Source organism: Oncorhynchus gorbuscha, linkage group LG04 (genome assembly GCF_021184085.1).
Source record: "Oncorhynchus gorbuscha isolate QuinsamMale2020 ecotype Even-year linkage group LG04, OgorEven_v1.0, whole genome shotgun sequence".
NCBI lineage: Eukaryota > Metazoa > Chordata > Actinopteri > Salmoniformes > Salmonidae > Oncorhynchus > Oncorhynchus gorbuscha.
In genome coordinates this window covers 38,274,372-38,300,833 of record NC_060176.1, presented here as the reverse complement: position 1 = coordinate 38,300,833, position 26,462 = coordinate 38,274,372, and the positions used below count along the sequence as shown (strand labels likewise).

The window sequence follows — 26,462 nt, the reverse complement described above, 5'->3', positions numbered from 1 at the left end:
AGCTTCTAAAGCGATGACATAGTTTTCTGGAATTTTCCAAGCTGCTTAAAGGCACAGTCAACTTAGTGTATCTAAACTTCTGACCCACTGCAATTGTGACAGTGAATTATAAGTGAAATAATCTGTCTGTAAACAATTGTTGGAAAAATTACTTGTGTCATGCACAAAGCAGATGTCCTAACCGACTTGCCAAAACTATAGTTTGTTAACAAGAAATTTGTGGAGCGGTTGAAAAACGAGTTAATGACTCCAACCTAAGTGTATGTAAACTTCCGACTTCAACTGTATATATTCACAGTGCATTCGGAAAGTGTTCAGACCCCTTGACTTTTTTCATATTGTTACATTATAGCCGTATCCTAAAATGGTAACAAACAAAAAAATCCACACACAATACCCCATAATGACAAAGTGAAAACAGGTTTTGACATTTTTTCTAATTTAATAACATCTTTAAACAGAAATACCTTACTTATGAAATTGAGCTCAGGTGCATCCTGTCTTCATTGATCATCATTGAGATGTTTCTACAACTTGATTGGAGTCCACCTGTGGTAAATTAAATTGATTGGACATGATTTGGAAAGGCACACACCTGTCTATATAAGGTCCCGCCGTTGACAGTTTATGTCAGAGTAAAAACCAAGCCATGAGGTCAAAGCAACTGTGTCGGGGTACAGATCTGGGGAAGGGTACCAAAACATTTCTGCATTATTGAAGGTCCCCAAGAACACAGTGGCCCCCATCATTCTTAAATGGAAGAAGTTTGGAATCACCAAGATTCTTCCTAGAGCTGGCCGCCTGGCCAAACTGAGCAATCGGGGGAGAAGGGCCTTGGTCAGGGATGTGACCAAGAACTCGTTGGTCACTCTGACAGAGCTCCAGAGTTCCTCTGTGGAGATTGGAGAACCTTCCAGAAGGGCAACCATCTCTGCCAACCCCATCAATCAGGCCTTTATGGTAGAGTGGCCAGACGGATGCCATACCTCAGTAAAACACATTTGACAGCCCGCTTAGAGTTTACCAAAAGGCACAAAGGACTCACACCTTGAGACACAAGATCCTCTGGTCTGATAAAATCCAAATTTAACTCTTTGACCTGAATGACAAGCGTCACTTCTGGAGGAAACCTGGCATCATCACTACGGTAAAGCGTGGTGGTGGCAGCGTCATGCTGTGGGGATGTTTTTCATTGGCAGGGACTGGGAGACTAGTCAGGATCAAGGGAAAGATGAACGGAGCAAAGGACAGAGAGATCCTTGATGAAAACCTGCTCCAGAGCAATCAGGACCTCAGACCGGGGGCGAAGGTTCACCTTCCAACAGGACAACAACCCTAAACACAGAGTCAAGACAATGCAGGAGTGGCTTCAGGACAAGTCTCTGAATGTCCTTGAATGGCCGAGCCAGAGTCTGGACTTGTACACGATCAAACATCTCTGGAGAGACCTGAAAATAGATGGGCAGTGACGCTTCCCATCCAACCTGACAGAACTTGAGAGGATCCGCAGAATGTGAGAAATTCCCAACATACAGGTGTGCCAAGCTTTTAGCGTCATACCCAAGAAGACTCCAGGCTGTAATCGCTGCCAAAGGTTTTTCAACAAAGTACAAGTACAGGGTCTGAATACTTATGTAAATGTTATATTATGTTATATCTTGTAGAAATTTCTAAAAACTCTGTTTTGACCTGGAAATCACGGTCACAAAGCATGAATTAACAGTATTTATAGAGCAAACATCACAATTACATAGCACTTAGGTTGTAATATGGTGGGGGGGGGTTGACTTCTCCAGTAATTTTACCCATGCACTGCTACTGCTTTGTAGTTGGCACTCTGCATTCGGGCAGGTAGCGTTATCCAGGCATCCACCAAACCCAGATTCATCGGTCGGACTGCCAGATGCATGATTCATCACTCCAGAGAACGTGTCTCCACTGCTCCAGTGTCCAATGGCGGCGAGCTTTACATTTACATTTAAGTCATTTAGCAGACGCTCTTATCCAGAGCGACTTACAAATTGGTGCATTCACCTTATGACATCCAGTGGAACAGCCACTTTACAATAGTGCATCTACATATTTTAAGGGGGGTGAGAAGGATTACTTTATCCTATCCTAGGTATTCCTTAAAGAGGTGGGGTTTCAGGTGTCTCCGGAAGGTGGTGATTGACTCCGCTGTCCTGGCGTCGTGAGGGAGTTTGTTCCACCATTGGGGAGCCAGAGCAGCGAACAGTTTTGACTGGGCTGAGCGGGAACTGTACTTCCTCAGTGGTAGGGAGGCGAGCAGGCCAGAGGTGGATGAACGCAGTGCCCTTATTTGGGTGTAGGGCCTGATCAGAGCCTGGAGGTACTGAGGTGCCGTTCCCCTCACAGCTCCGTAGGCAAGCACCATGGTCTTGTAGCGGATGCGAGCTTCAACTGGAAGCCAGTGGAGAGAGCGGAGGAGCGGGGTGACGTGAGAGAACTTGGGAAGGTTGAACACCAGACGGGCTGCGGCGTTCTGGATGAGTTGTAGGGGTTTAATGGCACAGGCAGGGAGCCCAGCCAACAGCGAGTTGCAGTAATCCAGACGGGAGATGACAAGTGCCTGGATTAGGACCTGTGCCGCTTCCTGTGTGAGGCAGGGTCGTACTCTGCGGATGTTGTAGAGCATGAACCTACAGGAACGGGCCACCGCCTTGATGTTAGTTGAGAACGACAGGGTGTTGTCCAGGATCACGCCAAGGTTCTTAGCGCTCTGGGAGGAGGACACAATGGAGTTGTCAACCGTGATGGCGAGATCATGGAACGGGCAGTCCTTCCCCGGGAGGAAGAGCAGCTCCGTCTTGCCGAAGTTCAGCTTGAGGTGGTTTACACCACTCCAGCCAACGCTTGGCATTGCGCGTGGTGATCTTAGGCTTATATGCGGCTGCTCTGCCATGGAAACCCATTTCATGAAGCTCCTGACTAACAGTTTTTGTGCTGATGTTGCTTCCAGAGGCAGTTTGGAACGTGGTAGTGAGTGTTGTAACAAAGGACAAATTATTTTTTACGCGCTTCAGCAGTCCCATTCTGTGAGGTTGTGAGGCCTACCATTTCGAGACTGAGCCGTCGTTGCTCCTAGACGTTACCACTTTACAATAACAGCACTTACAGTTGACCGGGGCAGCTCTAGCGGCGCAGAAATGTGATCAACTGACTTGTTGGAAAGGTGACAGTGCCACGTTGAAATTCATGGAGCTATTCAGTAAGGCCATTCTACTGCCAATGTCTGATAAAACTACATGCCACCCCCACTTCGTGTCACTTTCTACATACCGAGCCCACTACCATTGAGGCTGCTAATGCTGTCTCTGGCCCATACTCCAGCACAGTAGCTGGTGGTAATGCACCCCCCCCACCCAGCACTGCTTTCCCACAGTTCTGTTACGGCAAGGGGAGTAGCTAGCCAAGGCACCGGTACCCTACAGTGTCCTTCACCTGTGCCCACTGCCATTGAGGTGGCTAACGCTGTCTCTGGCCCACACTCCAGCACAATAGGTGGTGCTAATGCACCAACATTGGATGCTAACCACTGAAAAACCCCACTGTAGAAGGAGGCTGCCAGCTAGCTAGGTGACACCTATACCTCAGTGCAGTGTTGCAAACTTAGCAAGGTAGGATTTAGTTCCTCCCTCTCTGGCCCACACTCCAGTACAGTAGGTGGCGGTAATGCACCATAACATTGAATGCCAACCTCAGATAAACTCCACTGAAGAAAAAGTCAGGCCTCTGTCTGCCACCTTGTGTTGTTTTTGTGCAACCAAATCCAGTGTGCAGCCCCCCGGAATCAGTCCTTGCATTTCCTCTTTCAGGAAAATAACTGCTTTGAAGTGGTATGGGGGTAACTTACTCCTTCCATAATCCTTTTAGAGTATACCAACACCCTCTATCCATCATTGACCATGTCACATCACTGGTCCTGTCCATATGTCCTCCATGTCTACACAGGTATGTCTGGTCTATGAGCAGTCAGGCTGCCTCTTCTGCACCGAGCCGGTCCTCACCAACCTCTCCGGAGACAACCTTGGAAAGATCAAGATCCAAGTCTTTCGACAGACATACGGGCTTGGGAACTCCCGTAGCTGGGACCTGCTATCATCCAGAATAGGATGACTATGTCCCTAAACTCCATGAACAACTGTCTGGAAAATAAACAGACTTGTGAGATACATGAGTATCCTGAAATTGGCTGCAATATAAATTGACTTGTGAGTATCGTGGGCTTCACGTTATGTAGCTAAACTACAGAAAACCCAACAATTAAGCCTTGTTTGTTTGTGCCACTCGCTTACTTTACCATTGTGTACGGTGAGCAATGACCTATATTTTCTCATTATGACCCCATTGAAAATTCATCTCACTATCCCCATGATCAGTCACAATAAAACAACTCAATCTAGAGTTGTGTTCTATTCTCTGTAAGCATTCTCATTTTACTAGTGCGTTTACAGTTTGAATTAGTTACTCCCTATAGAATCAGTTTTCCTTTTTGTAGACACTGGCAATGGTGCTGCAGATAATTCATATGAAAATGTGCCGAAGTGCCCCTGAAAATTAAACCCGAGCCTGCACAAGCCATGGAACAATTCCAAAAAATAGAAAATGCATTCAGTAACGGACATTGAATGTGGCCAAGCTGACCTGTATCTGTAAAAGAACAATCAATGTCAGCTGACAGTATATGTGAGAAAAAAATACATATTTACTGCCTTGCACTTTTTAGCATTGTGGTGCTGTTTATCTATTTAACATATACTTTACTGTAACCAGTCGGATCTAATAAATGATCATCTATTAAATACAACATAGTAATAAACGACATGGGAGTATAGATTGCAGTGTGAGGAGTCTCTCTACCATGTGCGGATGAGGAAAATATGACAATAAAATAAACATCCAATGAGGTCAAACCTTTGTGTGATGAGCACTTTATTTACAAATATAATTAAAAGCTTGGATGACAGACTCATGCTCTCTCTTAATCCCAAAAAACTCAATTAAAGTGCATGCAATAATAAAGCATTTATTTTACTCATCTGGTTTATAAGAAAATACACAGCTTGTAGAGTGTGGAGGTTACAGCAAAAATAAGGATTCATTTCAGTTGGAAATGTCAGAGCAAGAAACCCATTTGCCCGATTGATTCGACTTTCAAATACTGAACGAAGAGGAAGGAGGAAAAATGTCATTATTATTATTTTAAATCGATTTGAGTAACAGTTAAAATAGTACAATACGAAAATAAGTAAAAGCTCTCCAAAAAAAATCCTTCTATACACACAAAATACATGTCCCTCCCCAAGCCCCGACAAAGCCCTTTGTGCTACCTGGGAGTAGGGATTCACATGTGTCTGTGTCTGGAATGACACCCTATTCCCTACATAGTGCACTATTTTATATACTATATAGTGCACTAACCAGAGCCCCAAAAGTACTGCGTGACATAGGGAATAGTGTGTCATGACTCAACCATGTGGTATTCACATTACCTGCCAGTGCAGAGAATCAGTATGATACAGTGGTATCAGGGTGAATTGCAAGTCTCCCTCTTCAGTGTCTCATGTCAACGTCAATATCACATTTATTTACTGTACCATTACGTAGACTATGACTTTAAACATGTTCTCAACCTATCAAATTGCTTTAAATTTTCCATAAAAATTTCCTGATGAATATAAAAAGCAAAAAGAGTTGATGGAACTGGAAGCAGGGACAAGAAGACAATAAGGCTGCAGAAGGAGGACCAGTTTGTTTTTAGTTTTTCAGCTTTAGGTTTTTGCACAGCTTGAACAAATTATTAACCTCTAATGCATGATCATTGAGCAACACGATACTATTCACTCCTATTGTCCTCTTATTCTCTCCCTCTGGTTTCCACTTTCAGTTACACTAAAAGTGTCATCATTGCACAAGAAACAGGAACACCGTGACAATGTAATGTTATTCTTTAAAACAAAGACAACCTCGGAAGTTATCCAGCATTTTTTTGTCATCTTGTAACGGACACCACGAGAGAGGGGGGCCCGTTGGCTATAGACCAGCGCAGGCACTGGGCTGGTTTGTATGTGGCTGGTGTGTGTGTGTGTGTACACACATTTATGTGTGTAGCTGTGTGTGTGTGTGGGAATCAGTAGCTAAAGACCCTAACTGCCCGGTCCAACCAAAACCAGACCAGGTCACGAGGCTGAGGAGGAACAGGAGGGTCGTCACACCAGACGACGAAGACGAGGTCACCAGGGCTGACCTAGTCATCTGTAGTCATCCTTGGGGGGGTCCAGGGCCCCCAGATTACCAAAGCCCAGTCGGAGGCTCTCCATGTCGAACGTGTCGATCTCTCTCTCCTGGCGATCCAGCAGGTGCTTGATCCTCTCTGTACGCTCCTTCTGAAGGGAAGCCAGCTCCTCTTCAATCTACAAAACCACAACTTAGTTAATTAAACTAGTGGAAGCAAGAGCATTTGGAACCAGTAAGGTATGAGTATTGCAGAGTTCGACCTGTGCAAGGGCCACTGTAGTGTGTGTGCAGGCCTTTTCCGTTTTTTGCTTAGCTTAGATTTTTGGGTCAGTGTTGATTTGAAATTCAGCATAATTCTGTAACCACTCCGTCAACTAACTACAGACAGAAATATCCCTGCACTAGCCATGAGTAGAGCCAGACACAATTTACTGTCAACCAATCCATTACAGTCGTTGTCTGCATCTTAGATCAATAAATATTAGCTGTTCATCTTTCATTTTCGGCGTTTGGTACAGATTGATTCCATTCCATAAAGCCTCTAGATACAGATTACATCTGGCCCCTGAGACACGCCATCTAGACAGTGGATCGAAATCAGCAGTGAGCACTTCTCTGGAAGCGTATAAGTGTGGGGTGTGTTCATTATGAACCAAATGGAAAAAGACAAACTGAAACAGGGAGGGACCACCTGAACTGGTCCAATAAGAAATGCACATTTTTGTTTTCCGTTGCATAACAATTTAAAGTATCTTCAGTTGCGTGTCCTGATGAATACAATCCTGATACAGGGTTAACAATGACGTCACCTGATCCAGAAAGCCTGCAGGGCAACAGATAGGCACCAGATGGCGCCACACCACCACTGGTTGCATAATACTGTAATGATACTACTGTAGGCTACTGCCTGGGCAACAGAAACTGGATCAGGGCTGCATGTTCCTTTGTTATCAAGGAGCGATATATAGCGATGACATCATTGCCTTGGAAAAACATATTATTCAAGAATAAAAAAATCTATTCTGACTGATAAAGTGGCCTACAGTGATTTGAATGTATGCAATGCCAGGCCATCAGCATCCACTGTTCAGATGTAAATTGTCAACAGGGGTGTACGGGAGAAGTATTGAGTGGGGAGAAGAGGTGAAAGAGAAGGTGTTGTGACACCAGACTGAAGAACACAGAAAGGAGTGCATGACTCAATGACTCAATTAATACAATAGTAAGTAAAGTCTTTTTGTTATGGAGGACCATGTTACATAATCTAAATCAATCTAAATCAATTATTCATTTTTAACACAACACTAACATGATAGGATTTTGCAACCAAAACGGAGTGCATGACACATTTTTTGGGCCTCAGTTACAAATGAGTAGAGTGAAATGTGTGTCAAATGAAAGTGAAGTCTGTCTCTGTGGGTGCATGTTGATTCTGCTTCCAGCACATTGTGCTCCGCAAAGGCTCTGCCTGCATGAGTGTGAGTATGTGTGTGTGTATATCTGTGTCTGTCTGCGTTCTGCGCATCTGTCTGGGTATCTGTGTCTGTTTTTGCTCCTCCCTACCCCTCAATCTTTTGTTCTAGGTGGGTTCTGTGTGTGTGCGTGTGTATGCGTGTGTCCCCGTCTGTATAGGTCTGTCTCTCTCTTCATATCAGTCTGTCACTCCCCCCTCGACACCTCTACCTTTTGTTCGAGGTGGGTTCTGTGTGTGTGTGTGTGTGTGTGTGTGTGTGTGTGTGTGTGTGTGTGTGTGTGTGTGTGTGTGTGTGTGTGTGTGTGTGTGTGTGTGTGTGTGTGTGTGTGTGTGTGTCCGTCTGTATAGGTCGGTCTCTCTCTCCATATCAGTCTGTCACTCCCCCCTCGACACCTCTACCTTTTGTTCGAGGTGGGCTCTGCGCAGCGAAACCTTCTGCTCCAGCTTCTGCTGCTCTCTGTCGTGCTGGGCCTCGGTCTGCATCTTGATCTTACTCTGGTAGGCATTCAGCAGCTCCATCTCCTGCTGCAGCTGCTGCCTCAGAGCCTGGCACTCGGCTTCCTGGGCCTCGTCCAGACGCAGCTGACGGGGAGAAATAAAGAGAAGAACCCAACAGAGGAAAGGGGGAATAAAGAGAAGAACCCAACAGAGGAAGGGGGAATAAAGAGAAGAACCCAACAGAGGAAAGGGGGAATAAAGAGAAGAACCCAACAGAGGAAGGGGGAATAAAGAGAAGAACCCAACAGAGGAAAGGGGGAATAAAGAGAAGAACCCAACAGAGGAAGGGGGAATAAAGAGAAGAACCCAACAGAGGAAAGGGGGAATAAAGAGAAGAACCCAACAGAGGAAAGGGGGAATAAAGAGAAGAACCCAACAGAGGAAAGGGGGAATAAAGAGAAGAACCCAACAGAGGAAAGGGGGAATAAAGAGAAGAACCCAACAGAGGAAAGGGGGAATAAAGAGAAGAACCCAACAGAGGAAAGGGGGAATAAAGAGAGAGTGAGAGAAAAGGAAACACAGGGAGAGGGGAGGGGGAGGAAAGAGGGTGGGAGAGAGAATAGAATAAGAGTGGTGAAAGAGATGAAGGGAGAGGGGCAGTGAAGAGAAGAGAAAAGAGAGGAAGAAGTGAGGAGAAAAGGAAATAGAAGAAGAGACCGGACGAGTGATGGGAATAAGAGAAGCAAAGAGGGTTACAAACTCCTACAACGACCTAAATCTCCTATGCCTTGGGGCCTAAGATTATTTCATTCCCATATGGAACTATTCTTAATGTCAGATATAAATTAATAAGATCTGTGACATTTATATGAATTAGTTCTTTGAGATTGTCAAAGGAAATGATCAAATGTGAACTTTCTTAGTTACAAAAAAAACGTTGTTAGTAATCCCAACTCGGTCATCAAAACACCCGTTCTCCATTTTGTGCCGACTCACCGCCTGCGATGCCATCATCTCGTTGATGCTCTGTTCGTACTGCTCAGCCAGGATGGCCAGTTTCCTGGTCTGCTCCTCCTTCAGGGCCTTGAGCACCGTCTTGTGCTCGCTCTTGGGCGTAACCTCCATCTGGTGGTGTCTCAGAGCCTTGTACTGCTTGGTCTGGACCTTACACGTGTCCTGGAACTGCTTCTTAATCTGCAGCTCCATGGCCTGGTGGAGATGGAGATTGGAACAGGCGAGGTGAATGAGGAGAGTGTTAAACACAAGCACACACACAGATGGATTTGAGGCATCCTGTTGACCCATTACATTCCATTTCTACTGTATGTTCTTTGCCTGTCGCAATATGGTTCAACTTCTGATGAATGCAATGGTTTTAACATTTAAGTCTTTTGTAGCCAACAGTTAGGATTTCCCCTTTTCCAGGACTGAGTGCACTGGCTGCACACCCCTAACCCTCACCTTGAGGTTAATGGTCTGCTATTTCACTGCGTCTTGCTCTATATAATCTGCTACCTGGTTAGATCAGAGCCTGATCCTGGAGAACACCTAATGTAGCTACCAATGTAGCCATCACATTCCCAGGGTTGCATTTGCAATCTGTTCCTGGCCTCACCCGCACCTTGAGGTTCTTGGGCTGCTGCCGTAGCTCCAGGACGTGTTTGCGGTGAAGCTCTCTCTCGCGGCGGTTGTTGTACTCTATCTGGTTCTCCAGTTCTGTCTGGTGCTGAAGGCGGATTAGGTCCATGCGGAGCTTCTGAAGGGTCTTCAGCTGACGATACTCCAGCTCCTGGGTCGATTCATCGTGTCTGATCAGCATGGCATGCTCCATCTCCTTCTGGGTCTTCTTCTTGTTCAGCTCCTGATCAGAGTGGGAGAGAGAGGGGGAGGGAGCGAGAGATATTGAGAGATAGGGAGGTATAAATGGAGAGAGAAAGTGGGAAGGGGAGGAGAGGAGAGGGAGGAAGAGATGGGAATTATAAATGGTCATCCATGACACAAACTTTGCTTTTGTATGAGAAAGGACTGGAGCATCAGTGTCACGTGGTGTTGCCCTTATGGACATCGCAGACACAAGACGACACTTCAATTCTTTGTGCATTTGTTTTCTGCTTTTTCAAGGTTCCTATTGTTCTACTATGCTATGACAATGTCACTAGGTAAATAACATCTCAAGCACAACAGTGCCACCATACAATTGGCAATAACACACAGACACTATATCCAAATACTCCTAAAAATCTCCCTTATTTCTATCCTTCAAGCATATGAGAGGAGCAGTTTCAGGGCTGGCTGGGTTTTGGTAGCCTGGTCCCAGGGCTGTTTGTGCTGAGTGGACATGACAGTACAAGCAGATCTTGGACCAGGCTAGTTTTAGGGTATCATCTAATGTGCCCCTAGGTTTCGGGTGGACACCCATATAAGGTCTCAGACCTCCTAATATTGTCCTACCCCCCCCCCTCCTGATTTACAGAGCAGATTAGGAGATTACTGCATTGTTGCCTTGCTTATACTTTCTAATCTGCTTTCCACGAGATGCAAAACCCATTCTCTGTGTTTTTCACAAAACAATTGGAATACTGGTATTGGTCAAAGAAGTCTACGATTTGGCAAGAACATTGCTTTTCATGTTACAACATTGACCATGTGAATGTTATCGATAATCAGGTGGAGTTGGACATGTGACTTTCACTGCACATCACTACAGACTGAACTTGAACTAAAATGTGTGTACATCCAAAAGAAAACACACATCCCACTGATTCTCCACACGTCATCCACTCCTCCTCGCCTCTCGTTTGAAATATCTATCTGTACATCTATACACTGTACCTCTCGTATCTGCTCCTGTTCAAACTCATGCCTCTTGATCATGACTTTGCGTTTGAAGCCTCTGCAGTTCCTGTCGTAGAAGACTCTCTGTTGGCCGAGGAGATGGGCCTCCTCCTCAGCCTGGCTGTGCTGCAAGTTCTCCTTGTGCTTCGACAAACGCTCCTGCTTCTCCTTCTTAGGGGTGTGGTGGTCTTCGTTCATCTCCTGAAGGGATGGAGATTGAAGACAGATTAAGGTTAATAAACATGTATACACAATTTTCTCAACCTTTTCATATTTTTTGATGCTGAATATTATCAGATCTTTAACCAAAACGTATTATTAGATAAAGGGAACCTGAATGAACAAATAACACAACAAAGCCATACTTATTTAATTTATTAATAACACCCAATGCCCCTGTGTGAAAAAGTAATTGCCCCTTACACTCAATAAATAATTGTGCCACCTTTAGCTGCAACGACTCCAACCAAACTCTTCCTGTAGTTGTTGATCAGTCTCATGTCGCTGTGGAAGAATTTCCGCCCACTCTTCCATGCAGAACTGCTGTGGGTTTTCAAGAATTAACTGCTCGTTTCAAGTCCTGCCACATCATCTCAATTGGGATTAGGTCTGGACTTTGACTAGGCCTTTCAAAAACTTCAAATTTGTTGCTTTTTAGCCATTTTGTGTAGAAGTGATTGTGTGTTTTGGATCATTGTCTTGCTGCATGACCCAGCTGCACTTCAGCTCACAGACGGATGGCCTGACATTCTCCTGTAGTCTAAGACACTGCATCTCAGTGCAAGAGGCATCACTGCAGTACCTGGTTCGAATTCAGGCTGCATCACATCTGGCAGTGATCGGGAGTCCCATAGGGCGGTACACAATTGGCCCAGCGTTTTCTGGGTTTGGCTGGGGTAAGCAGTCATTGTAAACAATAATTTGTTCTTGACCGACTTGCCTAGTTAAATAAAATAAAAAAATGAAAAAAATAAAATAATTATCTGATAGAGCAGAATTCATGGTTCCTTCTATTAAGGCAAGTCATCCAGGTCCTGAGGCAGCAAAGCATCCCCAAACCGTCACACTACCACCACCATGCTTGACCATTGGTATGAGGTTTTTATTGTGGAATGTAGTGTTTGGTTTTCGCCAGTTATAATGGGACCAATGATCAAAAACACACAATCAAGTCTGCATCAAAATGGCTAAAAGCATGGTGGTGGTGGTAGTGTGATAGCTTGGGGATGCTTTGCTGCCTCAGGACCTGGACGACTTGCCTTAATAGAAAGAACCATCCTTTCTGCTCTGTATCAGAGAATTCTACAGGAGAATGTCAGGCCATCCGTCTGTGAGCTGAAGCACAGCCGGGTCATGCAGCAAGACAATGATCCAAAACACACAAACAAGTCTACATCAAAATAGCTAAAAAGTAACCGTTTTGGAATTACCTAGTTAAAGTCCAGACCTAATCCCAGTTGAGATGTTGTGGCAGTACTTGAAATGAGCAGTTCATGCTTGAAAACCCACAAATGTCTCTGATTCAATGCAGTGGGCCAAAATTCCTCCATATCAATGTGAGAGACTAATCAACAACTACAGGAAGCAGGTGGTTGCAGTCATTGCAGCTACAAGGTGGCACAACCAGTTATTGAGCGTAAAGAGGCAATTCATTTTTCACACAGGGGACTTGAGTGTTGCATAACTATGTTAATTCAAGAAATTGAAAAAAAAAGTATAAATATATTTTGCTATTTGTCAACTCAGGTTCTCTTTATCTATTATTTGGTTTTGATTGAAGATCTGAGAACATTCAGTATCAAAACAATGCAAAAATAGAGTAAATCAGAAAGGGGGCAAATACTTTTTCACAGCACTGTACTTTGTTCCTACATCTTTATTTGGACTAATGGTCAGGTGTGCAGCAGGTCATCTCATTATCTAAGAATGTATTTCAGGCAAAAGGACAGCAATAGATAGTGGGAATTATAGACACACTCACTCAAACACTTGAGGTGTAAATACAGACATATTTTACATTTTGGGGTGAACTATCTAAATGTATAGTAGTGTAGAAAACAAGAGTAAAATAGAAAACAGAGTCAAATAAATGATCAGTAGCTGTCGGAGAAGCCAGAAGTCCCTCTGTCACCATATGCATCACAGAAATTCAGTTTTTGATCCCTCCAGATCATTGGAGGTTGCTGAGGATAGGATGAATGGAGTCAATGGAATGGTGTCAAAGATGTGGTTTCCAATGGTTGACACCATTCCATTGATCCCATTCCAGCCATTACTATGAGCCATCCTCCCCTCAGTATCCTGCACTGCTACAGTTAGTGTCTGTCCCCATTCGGTTTCATGGATGTTATGATAATTCCATTGTTGTATCCCAAATTGTACCCTATTACATTTTTATTGCACTACTTTTGGTAGTGCACTATATAAGGAATCCATGTCTCAAGCTAAAACACTTTGTTAAGTGTATTAGATCCCTGATCTTTCTGTGTGGAATGACTCATCTCTACCTACAGTTTGTTGGGATATATATCAATCCAGGCCAACAATGCCTGCTAACGGAGATGGCCTAGTTCCTGTCACTAAACGAAACATGATGTAACAATCCACAACAATGGCTCCAGTTTTGAGAAATAGTGTGTCAATGTTCTTAGAAACAAAAACACAACTTGTGTGTGTGCGCGCGCAGTGAGTAGGAGGGGTGACTAAGGTCTTCTTTTTTTTTAAACTGCCTTTTCCTCCCCAATTTCGTGATATCCAAGTAGTAGTTACAGTCTTGTCCCATTGCTGCAACTCTCGTACAGACTCGGCAGAGGCGAAGGTCGAGAGCTGTGTGTCCTCCGAAACACGACCCTGCCAAGCCACTCTGCTTCTTGACACACTGCTCGCTTAACTTTAAGCATCAGCTATCTGAGCAGCTTACCGATCTCTGCAGCTGTAAATAGCCCACCAAACTACCTACCTCATCCCCATATTGGTTTTATTTACTTTTTGCTCTTTTGCACACCAGTATTTCTACTTGCACATCTTCATCTGCACATTATCACTTCTGTGTTAATTTGCTAAATTGTAATTACTTCGCTACTATGGCCTATTAATTGCCTTACCTCCTTACTCCATTTTTAAACACTGTATATAGATTTTTCTATTGTGTTATTGACTGTACTTTTGTTCATCCCATGTGTAACTCTGTGTTGTTTTTTTGTTGCACTGCTTTGCTTTATCTTGGCCAGGTCGCAGTTGTACATGAGAACTTGTTCTCACCTGGCCTACCTGATTAAATAAAGGTGAAATAAAAATGAAAATACATTTTAAAAAACGGAAGCCAGCTGTGTCGGAGAAAACACTGCCCAACTGGCGACCGTGTCAGCATGCATGCGCCCGGCCCACCACAGGAGTCGCTAGAGCACGATGGGACAAGGGCAACCCGGCTGGCCAAACCCTCCCCTGACCCGCTGCCTCATGAGTTTCCCGGTCGCGGCCGGCTGTGACACAGTCCGGGTTCGTACCCGAATCTGTAGTGACACCTCTAGCACTGTGATACAGTGCCTTAGACCGCTGGGCCACTCGGGAGGCCCAAACTCAGCTCCTTCTCAGTAAAAGGCATGACGGAAATACTGTACTTGTGTATGTTTGTGTATTTGCAGGTTTGTGTGTGTATGTATGTATGTATGTATGTATGTATTTGGAGGAGGGCTGATTCCATCCAGCACAAAACACAGCGTACCAAATGTATCATTCTGTTGTCTGTTGTGATTCAGGGTGCTGAGATCAGTCATACTATACAAGAGGCAGGGGAAAAGGGGGTACAGTACTAGCTAGCGGACACAAACAGACACACAGCTAGAGGCAGGAAACAGGGGCTGGCTAGAGGACATAAACAAACATAGCGTTGCGGACCTCTTTAATCTTCTCCTTGCAGAGCTTGTACTGCTTCTTCTGGTTATCTAGGAAGGTGGTGAGTTCCTTCTTCTGCTGGGCCACTATCTGCTGCTGGAACTTCTTCTCGTCTGCTGACGTCGTCTTCATCTGAGGGGAGTTAAGATGGCAGGGGGAGAGATAGGCAGAGATGTTAGTTAGCTGTGAAGGGGCCTCATATGGGAGAGAGGAACAGAGCGAGAAAACACATGCCTAATGTTGTTATGGCTTATATTCCTCCAGGTGTTCTTGTATGACAAGGAGAGCATGCTGGATCATGGATGTTAGCCTAGTCTGCAGAGTTACAGATGACCTAGTTCGCTTTTTAACTTCCACTCGACATTGGGTGGCAGCAATGCCCAACCCATAACATGAGTGAGTTGCCCTCTCCCCAAAGTAAGAAGGTTAACACCACCTCCCCAGACACCTTTTCTGTGAGGACGGCATGGCACTTCTCTAGGACAGGCCAGATTCTCTAGGTCAGGACCCCCAACCACTCCCCTCCCTGGACCCCCCCCCCCCAACCAAACCTACCTCTTTGTCACAGTGGACGGTGTGTCTCTTAGCCAGTTTCTCCAGCTCTATGTAGGCATTGTTGGCCTGGGTCTCCACCTCCTTCTGCAGCTTCAGTCTGTGTTCATCCATCTCAGCCTTCAGCTTGTTTTCCAGAGCGATCAGCTGCTTCTGGTGCTGCCGTCTCATACGTTTATACCCCGACATCTGCTCCCGCAGCTCATTCTCTTGCTCATGCTCATGGATCTGCTTGGTCACCTGGCGAAAGGAAAGGTTCAGTGAGGCCAATGAGGGCAGAGATCAGAGGTCAAGAGTGAAGGTGTACAGCCAGGAGTGGTATACAGGAAATGGATGGTATGCAGGCCACCACTAGTGGGGACACTGGAACGGAGCCCGAGCAGGTATACCATGCTACGCTAGGAGAACCTCCACATTTGGTCTTCAAGGTTTAGCAGTTCCCTGTTCATGCAGATTTGATTTCATTCTAACTGGTTACTCAGCATAGATTTACCTTATGAGTGGACTAAGATCTAATGTGAACCATGAATGAAGTGACATCTAACTGCAAACATTGGATGCATTACCAAAGCCCGGATAAACATTGGGAAACATCAAAGCAACACCAAGCTAGAGAGCATGGAGTTAATACTGTAAGAAGAAACAGGACAACGCAACAAAAAACATCTTAATCTGGCAGTCAAAGATGTACATTGTAAACACTCAATATGACAGAGCTGGTTAAAGAGGTTTGAGAGGCTTTAACAAAGTCACACCGACCGCTTAGCTTATAACACCACCCTGCCGACTGATCAATCCCCCTACACAGTACAAAGCCAACCAACACCAATGCTCTTGACCACTGCGTTATTACCAGCCTCACAACAATCTAACAGGTGCAAAACCTGTAAAAACTAGCCCAAAACAGAGTGAGATGGAAGACATTTGTCAATGGCCTATGTTCCTTATAGGTGCCAAGGGCTTAAGCCAAGTAAATCAAAATCACAACAATATAAAGAGTTGAGGACAAAACAAACCTGACAAAAGGGACTATCCAGGTCCCCATAGTAGTCGTTCATCTTCTCATAACTCATCTTCTTAAGGCCAAGCATCATGGCGACGTTCATGTTCAACAACCGCGCAAGCATCCAGAAACCCTGTGTGGCATTTCCTACACCCAAACCCCTCAGCTCAGCTTTACCCAACCCAGCAACAAAATCGGCAAGAACTGCGCTGGTTGGTTTACGTTTAGACAAACGACGTTGGACAAACACGGCGGCTGTGGGCTACACAGGGGCAGCAACACAGGGGCAGCAACACAGGGGCAGGCGTGTGAACTGTGAATGAGGGAGGGAGAGGGAGCGGGCTCCATGGGAAGGCAGAACAGAGGGGGCTCTTTGGGGGCCGAGCGGCGCTCGTTCAGCAGGTGGGTCACATGAAAGCCTCATTGAGAGAGGGAGAGGAGGGAGAGAGAGAGGGTGAGGAGAAGTGTTGTCAGAAACGAAGACAGAGAGGGGGGGCTGAGAAAAGGAGAGGGAGAATGAGAGAGAGAGAGGGTGAGAAAGAGGGAGATCCCCTCCTAATCTATCTGAATCAATACCCCTACTGTAATGCAGAGCCAATCCTAGTCACTTGCTTTCTGCCACGCTGCCACCAAGGGCCAAGTCACGTCATGTGACCGCCATTCACACAGCCTGGCTCAAAGGAGGGAATCACGCTCCAGAGGGAACACTTCCAGGTCAAATGTTATTAAGACATTGGGACACAATGGTGGAAGGACCTTTTGGTTGGTTTATTTGTTTGTTGTATTTGTTTGTCAGGTCAGCCACTAAGTCAATGATCTGGTTAAACAAGGGAGTCTTGTGTGTAAAGTTTGATTTATTTTGTGTTTATTCTGTGTTAACATTCGGAAAGTATTTAGACCTATACTTTCCCCACTTTGTTACGTTATACAGCCCTTTTCTCATCAATCTACACACAATACCCCATAATGACAGGGCAAAAACAGGTTTTTAGAATTTTGTCAAAAATAAAAAGGCCAAAAGAGTGTTTGAGGAGTGGATAGGGGAAACAGAGCTTAAGTGACATATGGTGAAGTGATCAGGATGAAGAGAAGAAACAGCGGCCTCAGAATGCCCCCGTCAGACAGTAGTCCTCTCTTCCTGTGGATAAGCTTGGGGCCTCTACATCTCCGTCTGTCCCCATAGAGAGGACCTCGGTCCTCTCTCTCTCTCTCTCTCTCTCTCTCTCTCTCTCTCTCTCTCTCTCTCTCTCTCTCTCTCTCTCTCTCTCTCTCTCTCTCTCTCTCTCTCTCTCTCTCTCTCTCTCTCTCTCTCTCTCTCTCTCTCTCTCTCTCTCTCTCTCTCTCTCTCTCTCTCTCTCTCTCTCTCTCTCTCTCTCTCTCTCTCTCTCTCTCTCTCTCTCTCTCTCTCTCTCTCTCTCTCTCTCTCTCTCTCTCTCTCCCTCTCTCTCTCTCTCTCTCTCTCTCCTCTCTCTCTCTCCCCCTCTCTCTCTAGATCCCTCTCGGTCTCTGTCCCTATAGAAGACCACTAGATAGACTGACATTCTAAACAGGGGACTGTTACTAAGAACCAAAACCTTTGAGATTCATCCGTCTACAAACTGCCAACCAACGTTCCGGTCGACAAAAGGCAAGCCCCTTCCTTTGCCCACATCTAAACTCTTGTTAGTGTATGACTGGTGCAACACCCAAACGTAACTGACATGTGCAACATTTAGCAAAGCATGGTTGGATTGAAACTGTTAGCATTGTCTATAGAATAGAGCCATAAATATTCTAATGTAAATAAACAAACTAAAGTACTGTATATGTGGACTAAACCAAAACATATACAGATCTCAGATGGGCATAAAAAGTGTTAATACATGCTATGTTATATTAACATCTCTCGGTCTCCCCAGTCTGGCTGACCTGTAATAACCCCATTCATCCCTCTCTCCTCCAGATGGGGCTCACTATCCCTCTCTTCTCTTTCCCTCTCCATCCCCCCCATTGCTCTCTCCTCTTAACCGCCATCTAACACTTCATTCAGTGAGACCAGACAGAGCACACCACACTCTCCTCTCCCGCTTTTTTCTCACTTTCTATCTTGCCTTCAGTCTCATTCCTCTCTGCCTACTTGACTCGCTCTCTTGTCCATTTGTCTGTCTGTGTCGGTCTCTCCTCTCTCCCGCTCTTTCTCGCTTTCTTTCTTCTTCAGTCTTTCTCCCTCCCTCTCCATCTGTCTCTCTTGTCTGTCTGCCTGTTTCTCTCTCCTCTTTTCTGTTCATCCCAGCCGCTCATCTCTTCTCCCTCCCTTTTTCTTTGTCATTATATATTGCTTATCCTCCCTCCCCCTTCTCCCTGTCTCCCTTCCTCCCTCCCCCTGTCTCCCTCCCTCCCCCCCTCTCCCTTCCTCCCTCCCCCTCTCCCTGTCTCCCTTCCTCCCTCCCCCTCTCCCTTCCTCTCCCCCTCTCCCCTCCCTTCCTCCCTCCCCCTCTCCCTGTCTCCCTTCCTCCCTCCCCCTCTCCCTGTCTCCCTTTCTCCCTCCCCCTCTCCCTTCCTCCCTCCCCCTCTCCTTGTCTCCCTTCCTCCATCCCCCTCTCCCTGTCTCCCTTCCTCCCTCCCCCCTCTCCTTGTCTCCCTTCCTCCCTCCCCCTCTCCCTGTCTCCCTTCCTCCCTTCCTCCCCCCCTCCCCTCCCTCTCCCTTCCTCCCTCCCCTCTCCCTTCCTCCCTCCCCCTCTCCCTTCCTCCCTCCCCCTCTCCCTTCCTCCCTCCCCCTCTCCCTTCCTCCCTCCCCCTCTCCTTGTCTCCCTTCCTCCCTCCCCCTCTCCCTGTCTCCCTTCCTCCCCCCCCCCTCTCCTTGTCTCCCTTCCTCCCTCTCCCTCCCTCCCCCTCTCCTCGTCTCCCTTCCTCCCTCCCCCTCTCCCTCCCTCCCCCCTCTCCTTGTCTCCCTCCCCCTCTCCCTGTCTCCCTTCCTCCCTCCACCTGCTCTTTCCAGTCTGAGCGAGAGCCGTGCAGGGTCCATCTGGGGCCGTGTGCTTGCCTCGCGCCAGCCAGAAAGAGATGATGTCATCGAGTCGTCGCAGCAGCAACAGACGACACGCTGTCTGAATGCAACTATAACCTGCCTCTTTTGGAGAAGAACTAAAACAGCCAATTAACTCGGATTAACTGATGAACACTGTCAACAACAAAGAAAGGGTCCGTATTGACAAATGACAAAGAAAGCACTAACCGGTGGAAAACACTCCACTATCAGTCAGTAAAGCTCTGTAACACATGGCATGTTAAGGACATAGACACACAGAAACCCTGCTTCCTCCCAGTTCCCCCAGTGCTATAGCTAGTCCAGAAACCAGGAGATCGGAAGGAAACAAATACTACAATTAAAACTAGTGGTAGACAGACCTTAGACACCATTACCACTCTAGATAGCTGCTTACTGGAGCCCTGTAACCATGACAACAGACATGGAGAGGGCGAGAGAAAGAGAAAGGCAAGGATGGTAATATTACTCCATACTGCCTGCCCCCCCCCCCAACCAGAGGGGGTATGAGACTGATATTAGTGAGGGGAAAAGTACAGGAGAGAAGAGAGGGAGGGAGGGGAAGAGGAGGTGAAGGCGAACGGAAGGATAGTGAAGGACCGGGAGAAGACAAAGGGGTCTAGTGAGAGGGAGGGAGGGGCGAGAGCAATATTAAAGAGCAGGAGGGGAGGACAGGAAGGAAAGTACAGAGAGGAGAGAGAAAACAATAGGAAGAGAATGAGAAGAATGAGGAAGGGGAGAGAAGGAGGATGCTAGAGAGAGAGAAGGATAGCGAGCAAGACACGCAAAGGGAAATAGAGACGGACAAAGGGGGAAAAAAAGAGGGAAAGATGGACAGAGAAATGGGGGAGACATGATGTCACCCAGGGAGAGCAAAACTATGATGTTAGCCCTTACACGCAATGCTGATTTGATGGTGGATAGTGGACACAGAGAGAGTGAGACAGATGAAGCTAGAGAGACAAAGGTGTGTCGACCCTTACCAGCGATGCTGATTTGATGGTAGAAAAGTTGTTGTGGCGGTAGTTGTGTGCCTGGCTCTTGTCTGAGGAGGCTGGTCTCAGCTCGGGCCTGTGGTCACGTTTCACACCATCATCCCAGTTATACCCGTGGTCCTGACGAAAGAGAAGATACACTTTTGAGTTTCATGGCCTGTCACTACAATAGTATAACTTTCACTGTGTACAGAACCAGATGAGAAAATGGCAAAATCCAGGGGCACTTTTGGATGGTACTGAACAGGTTTTGGATTAAACTCAACCCGAAGTGTGATGGTTATAGTATAAACCTGGAGCTTGAGTAATCTTTTATTGCCATAATGCCGATACTGCACTTCACTACAGTACATAGTTCATGACCAGTTACATAAGAAAAGGAACTATAATCTATAGACAAGACAGTAGTCTGTCACCTCCTCATGTTCTGCTACACCCACGGTTGTCTTGTGGCACATCGTCAACCCAGACACCAAGTGACATTTTTAATAACAGTCCGTCATCGCAGGCAGATGAAATGGACAAAGACAAGGAACAAGACGTGGCTAAAGATGAGGAATGACAGGCAGCTCATAATCTGCTGCTGTTTGAAGCGCGCACGTGTGTGTGTGTGTGTGTGTGTGTGTGTGTGTGTGTGTGTGTGTGTGTGTGTGTGTGTGTGTGTGTGTGTGTGTGTGTGTGTGTGTGTTGTGCTACGATGCCCGAGACAAAGAGTATTCAGAGTGAATGTCAGGCATTCAGCAGTGTGTCAACCTCAGCCTGCATGGAGACGCCAGCGGAGAGGAGAAGAGAGGGCATCTTTGTTCTGAGGGTGTGATTCACAGCACTGATGAACTCCGGCTCTGTGTATCTCCGTGTTGTGTGTGTGTGTGTGTGTGTGTGTGTGTGTGTGTGTGTGTGTGTGTGTGTGTGTGTGTGTGTGTGTGTGTGTGTGTGTGTGTGTGTGTGTGTGTGTGTGTGTGTGTGTGTGTGTGTGTGTGTGTGTGTGTCTATCAAGAGCATATTTATAGGAATCAAGCTAAGCAGGATTTTGGAGCGGGAGAAAAATGTGTCTGGTTTCCATGGTGTCAATGTTTAACAGCGCTAGGTTTGTTTGTGAACAGTATGATCGTATGATCAACCTCAGAGGTGGGTTGTGTGTGTTTGTGTGTTTCTTTGGACGTGGGTTGGAGTGATCGTGTGGAAGCTCACTCGTTAGTGCGAGTCTTCCTGTTTGTGTGTTGATGCACCCCTGAGAGCTGTCAATCTTGAGGACGTGGGTTGAAGTTTGGTGTAGGTGGCTGCTGGCTGAGGGTACTAGATGAGCAGTAGCTTATTGGCATGTGTGTTCCTGTTTGTTTGTGCTATCCTTGAGGACGTGAGTAGGTTTGGAGTGGGTGACTACCTGGCGGTTCACTGATAGTGATAGATGAGTCTTACCTTCTTCCTGTGTACACACGTGTGTCTGCTAGCTTGTGTGTGTGTGTTTCTCTCCCTCTCGCTCTGTCAGTGTTACCTTCTTGGTGTGTGCGGAGGACTCGAGGGTGCTGTCGTAGTCATGGTGCATCATGGTCATGTCGGAGCAGCTCTCGTCTAGGACCTCCTGCATGCTGTTAATGCTGCTACTCTGGCTACCTGTACTGACCGAGGTGCTGGGGATGGAGTGATTACTGCCCAGGCTGTTCATCTTACAGCTGGCCTGCTCAGATTCCTGGAGACAGACAGAAGCAGGAGATGGGGATCAGTATTCAGTAAGGGAATTGTGGGAGACACACAAACACTTTTGTGCCACACGCTTCTATTTGTGTGACACACTCAAGCATAATGCCCCGGTTAGGCCAGACACACATGACTATAGGACATAGCTACTGTCTTATCTGTCTGAAATGGCCTTGTTTGAGACAAATGGGTGTTAATGGTCAATTTGACATTACTTCGAATGTGTGAGTACTACTTTACCCGTGGGCCTGGTTCAAGACCTGTAAACAGAAGAATAGGTATCTTCTCCGTGTCAACCTTTGCTGACCTCTGAGACACATATTCCTCCTCTGTGACCGTTATCTTTTTTTGTGCCAAACAGGAATAGTTCAGTTGAGGTTTAAGCCTTTCTTGACTCAAGAAGCAAAATCTATCCTCACACATATGCTACTCATTTTATCTTTGGTGAACATGGTTTGTTTAAGTGGTGTTTAGCCCACCTCCTCCTCCTCCTGGCTCTCCCCCATGGGTCCGTTGTGTTTCTCCTGGTAGAGGATCTTCTTCATCTTGCGGTACTGCAGATTGTCGAGCTCCCGCACCGCATCCTTGGTCCTCTGGATGAGCTCCGTGAGGACCCGTGGGGGACGCTCCCGACGGACGAAGTCATGCTGGGTAGAGGAGAGAGGGCGGAGGGCTTAGAGGTTAGGATTCATGAGGATCCGCAGGAGGCGATTCTGATACACAAAGTCATGCTGCAGGTGGACAGGAGCAAAAGAGGGCAGAAGTTATACACAGTGTCTGTCTGTTTGACTGTCTGATTATAAAGTATGTACATATGTAAGATATGTACCAAATAAATAGTCTAAGGGTGTTGACAGGGCAGTCAGGGTAAGTGTAGAAACAGGTCCACAATATGGGGGAAGACCTCTTTTAAATGTTTAATCTGATATAACACAGCCCTATAAATCCATGGTATTATAAACATGTTTTGTATATCAATAATATATCAATACTCGATGTGATTATTATTTCTCTCTCGCTCTTTTCCCATTGGTCACTAGAGGGCGCCTGTTGGTTATTCAACCTAGATAGAGTTTATTGTGCTGGCTTACCAGAAAAAAGAAAAAAATGTGTAAAAAGAAAATACTCCATCCAATAGTGTTCATATGGGACTGACCGGTAGCGCTAAATGACTGCTTAGTGGAAATGCAATGTATGCAACCACTTGGGGGCTGAAACGACCATGTATGTCTCGCCCTACACACCTTCCCTTCTATCTGACAGATTCTGGCTGGAGTATTGTAATGGACTCTCTGATTCAGAAGGATGACATCATCGTCTGGAAATAGAGGGGAAACATTTTCCCGTTTTCATACAAACGGACAGAGGGAGCGGAGCGAAAGTGTGAGTGAGAAAACCAGAGCTGCCATGTACCAGGGGGCTAGAGAGAGAGAGAGAGATATATAAAAGAGAGAGAGAGAGAGAGATATAAAAAGAGAGAGAGGACTAATCTTCAGAGTAATCCTTTCCCGAAAAAAAAAACAAAAAAAAACTATCCTGGGGACCATGAACGGAGTCGGACCGATGGGATTCTTGTCTTCCTTTCCCTTCACCCCATTACATTTTCCTCACCCATTTTTTCGATGCATGCACCCAACCATGCGATTCTCCAAAGATCGTGGGAACAGTGTGGTAGTGTAGTTTTGGTTGGGTGTAGGAGTAAAGGAGTATGGGAAGCGAAGTTTGACTCTATATTGAGGAAGTGGAACCTGAAGGGAAAGAGATTAGTGACCTGATTTCTCCTAAAGAGCTCAAAGAGGGGCAGAGGGCAATGAGTGTGTGTGTGTTTGTATTAATCAGGGGCTTGAGGGGCGGTGATCTGGATGCCCCCTGCCCCGAGTCAGATTAGGAGCAAGTTGCCTACGAGACTCTGATCTATGGTCAGTTTAGCCTTTTCCCCACTAATAATGAAGGTTAGGATTTGGGAGAGGGAAAGCTTATCCTAGATCTGCACCTAAGGGATAAGGGTTACTTCTACCCAGATCTCCAGACAAGCCCCCACCATCTCATCCCCTCTAGCCCACTAACCCCTCCTTGGGCAGCCAGGTAAGACCGACACGCCAGTGAGAGAGTGTGACAACCAATCAAGAACATAAAACTCTTAGCAGGCCAATAGGATTACTTCTCAGCCAAACAAACAAAAAGATCAACTCTACATTACATGGTCAGACACACACACACACACACACACACACACACACACACACACACACACACACACACACACACACACACACACACACACACACACACACACACACACACACACACACAGGATTGGCCAATCAGGATGTACAAACAAAGGCTAGCTAGCAGAATACCTTGACACACAACTGACTGATCTTGTACTGTAACACATGGGTCTGTGGGGGCAGTCAGTCTGACTTTAGCTTTCATTGTGTGTCAAGGGGATATGGTCACACACACACTATGGATGTCTTATGAACCTCCAACACGAGGTGTACTACAGCGCAAGTTAAAAACAAACAAAAAAAAGGGTTCAAAGATGCTTAACAACAAAACCCTAACCCTTGTGGGATCAGTGTGTGTGTGTGTGTGTGCATATGTGAACACCACATCTTAACCCCTGTGGAATCTTTCATTCCTATTTTCTCTACAGCTGTGGGAGGCAGTGAATCATCAGCTGTATCTGAATGGCTCCCTACAGAGTGTGCTACTTTTGACCAGGTCCCATTGGGTCAAAAGTAGTGCATTTACAGTGCCCTCTGTAATTATTGGGACAGTGAAGCATTTTTTATTCTATTGGCTCTACACTCCAAACGTATGTAGCATAGCTGGGGGTGGTTGATATTTGTGAGTCTAACTCTCTCACTAGGGAATAGGGTGCCATTTTGGAAGCATTCATCCAGATGGTCTTTGAGAGACTGGACACAGGAAGTGAGGCCACAGCCTCTGTCAGAGATAACAGGAAGTGCACTCACTCGCAGCAGCTCCCCCGACGAGAGTCTGTCCTGAGGAATTTTGAGTAGGCAGTAGTCAACGAAGCTCCGGAAGGGGTCCGACCTTGTAGAAAGATAGAGAGATGGACAGGTGGAGCGATGGAGAGATGAGGGAAGGAGAGATGGAGTGGAGGTGAAGAGGTGGAAGGATTTGGAAGAAAACAGAATACAACCATGATTAGACAGGAATAAAAGGCAATAGCTGTCTCACCTTGCTATCTTAAGATGAATGCATTAACTAACTACGTCGCTCTGGATAAGAGTGCATGCTAAATTACTCAAATGTAAAAATATATACACTCCCTTGCCTACCTGGTTAAATAAAGGTGAAATAAAAAATATTTATTTATTTATTTGTACAGTGAAGCTAAATCGTTAATGAGGTGACTGACAGTACAGAATGTCACCCTTTGTTTGATTGTATTTTCAAACATATCCATTTGACCTTTTATAAGTGAACACTATTTATCTAGTCCCTCCATTTGAAGATGTCATAAGTATTTGGACAAATTCACTTGTAGCCCTTTCAATCTAATCAAAAGTTGAGTATTTGGTCCCATATTCCTAGCACACAGTGATTACATCAAGCTTGTGACTATACAAACTTGTTGGATGCATTTGGAGTCTGTTTTGGTTGTGTAGAAATGAATGGTAAATAATGTAGTGTCATTTTAGAGTCACTTTTATTGTAAATAACAATAGAATATGTTTCTGAACACTTTTACATTAATGTGGATGCTACCATGATTACAGGTCATCCTGAATGAATCGTGAATAATGATGAGTGCATTTAGAGGCATAAAGATCATGCCCCCAAAACATGCTAACCTTTCACCATTACCAATAAAAGGGAGGTTCGAATGTTTTTTTTTGGGGGGGGGGTGACATTTATGCCTCTAAATGTATCACTCATCATTATTCATGATTCATTAATGATTATACGTAATCATAGTTGGGTCCACATTAATTTAGAAGTGTTCAGAAACATATTCCATTCTTATTTATAATAAAAGGGACTCCAAAATGACAACACATGATGTACCATTCAATTCTACTGGGCATAACATAATCCGAAACACAACTAAAACAAACTGCAAATGCATCCAACAAGTTTGAGAAGTCACAAGCTTAATGTAGTCATTGTGTGCTAGGAATAGGGGACCAGATACTAAACGTTGGACGACATTCAATACACGAATTGAATTTGTCCAAATACGTATGATACCGTCAAATGGTGGGACCACAAAGAGCTTTCTTTTCAAAACGGGTAAAACATTTGATCTCAAATCCA

At 45.7% G+C, this 26,462-nt stretch overlaps 1 protein-coding gene across 3 annotated transcripts in view; it reads right to left on the bottom strand.

Moving 5' to 3' along the window:
- Positions 1–4,936: 4,936 nt before the first annotated feature.
- The window catches only part of LOC124034040 (serine/threonine-protein kinase TAO3-like), a 96,147-nt gene continuing 74,621 nt past the window's right edge, over positions 4,937–26,462 (bottom strand). For 2 of the 3 annotated variants that reach the window (XM_046346737.1, XM_046346738.1), the window contains exons 11-21: positions 25,154–25,235; positions 22,652–22,819; positions 21,970–22,164; positions 20,463–20,594; positions 15,455–15,691; positions 14,903–15,031; positions 11,003–11,206; positions 9,792–10,031; positions 9,167–9,379; positions 8,132–8,314; positions 4,937–6,434 (exon numbers count right to left, since the gene is read on the bottom strand). In XM_046346737.1, the coding sequence (XP_046202693.1) occupies positions 6,273–6,434; positions 8,132–8,314; positions 9,167–9,379; positions 9,792–10,031; positions 11,003–11,206; positions 14,903–15,031; positions 15,455–15,691; positions 20,463–20,594; positions 21,970–22,164; positions 22,652–22,819; positions 25,154–25,235 (1,945 nt within the window). In that variant the 3' untranslated portion in view covers positions 4,937–6,272. Of the gene's footprint in view, positions 6,435–8,131; positions 8,315–9,166; positions 9,380–9,791; positions 10,032–11,002; positions 11,207–14,902; positions 15,032–15,454; positions 15,692–16,467; positions 16,776–20,462; positions 20,595–21,969; positions 22,165–22,651; positions 22,820–25,153; positions 25,236–26,462 lie in introns of those variants that run through there. The other variant, XM_046346739.1, reaches the window with a different exon arrangement.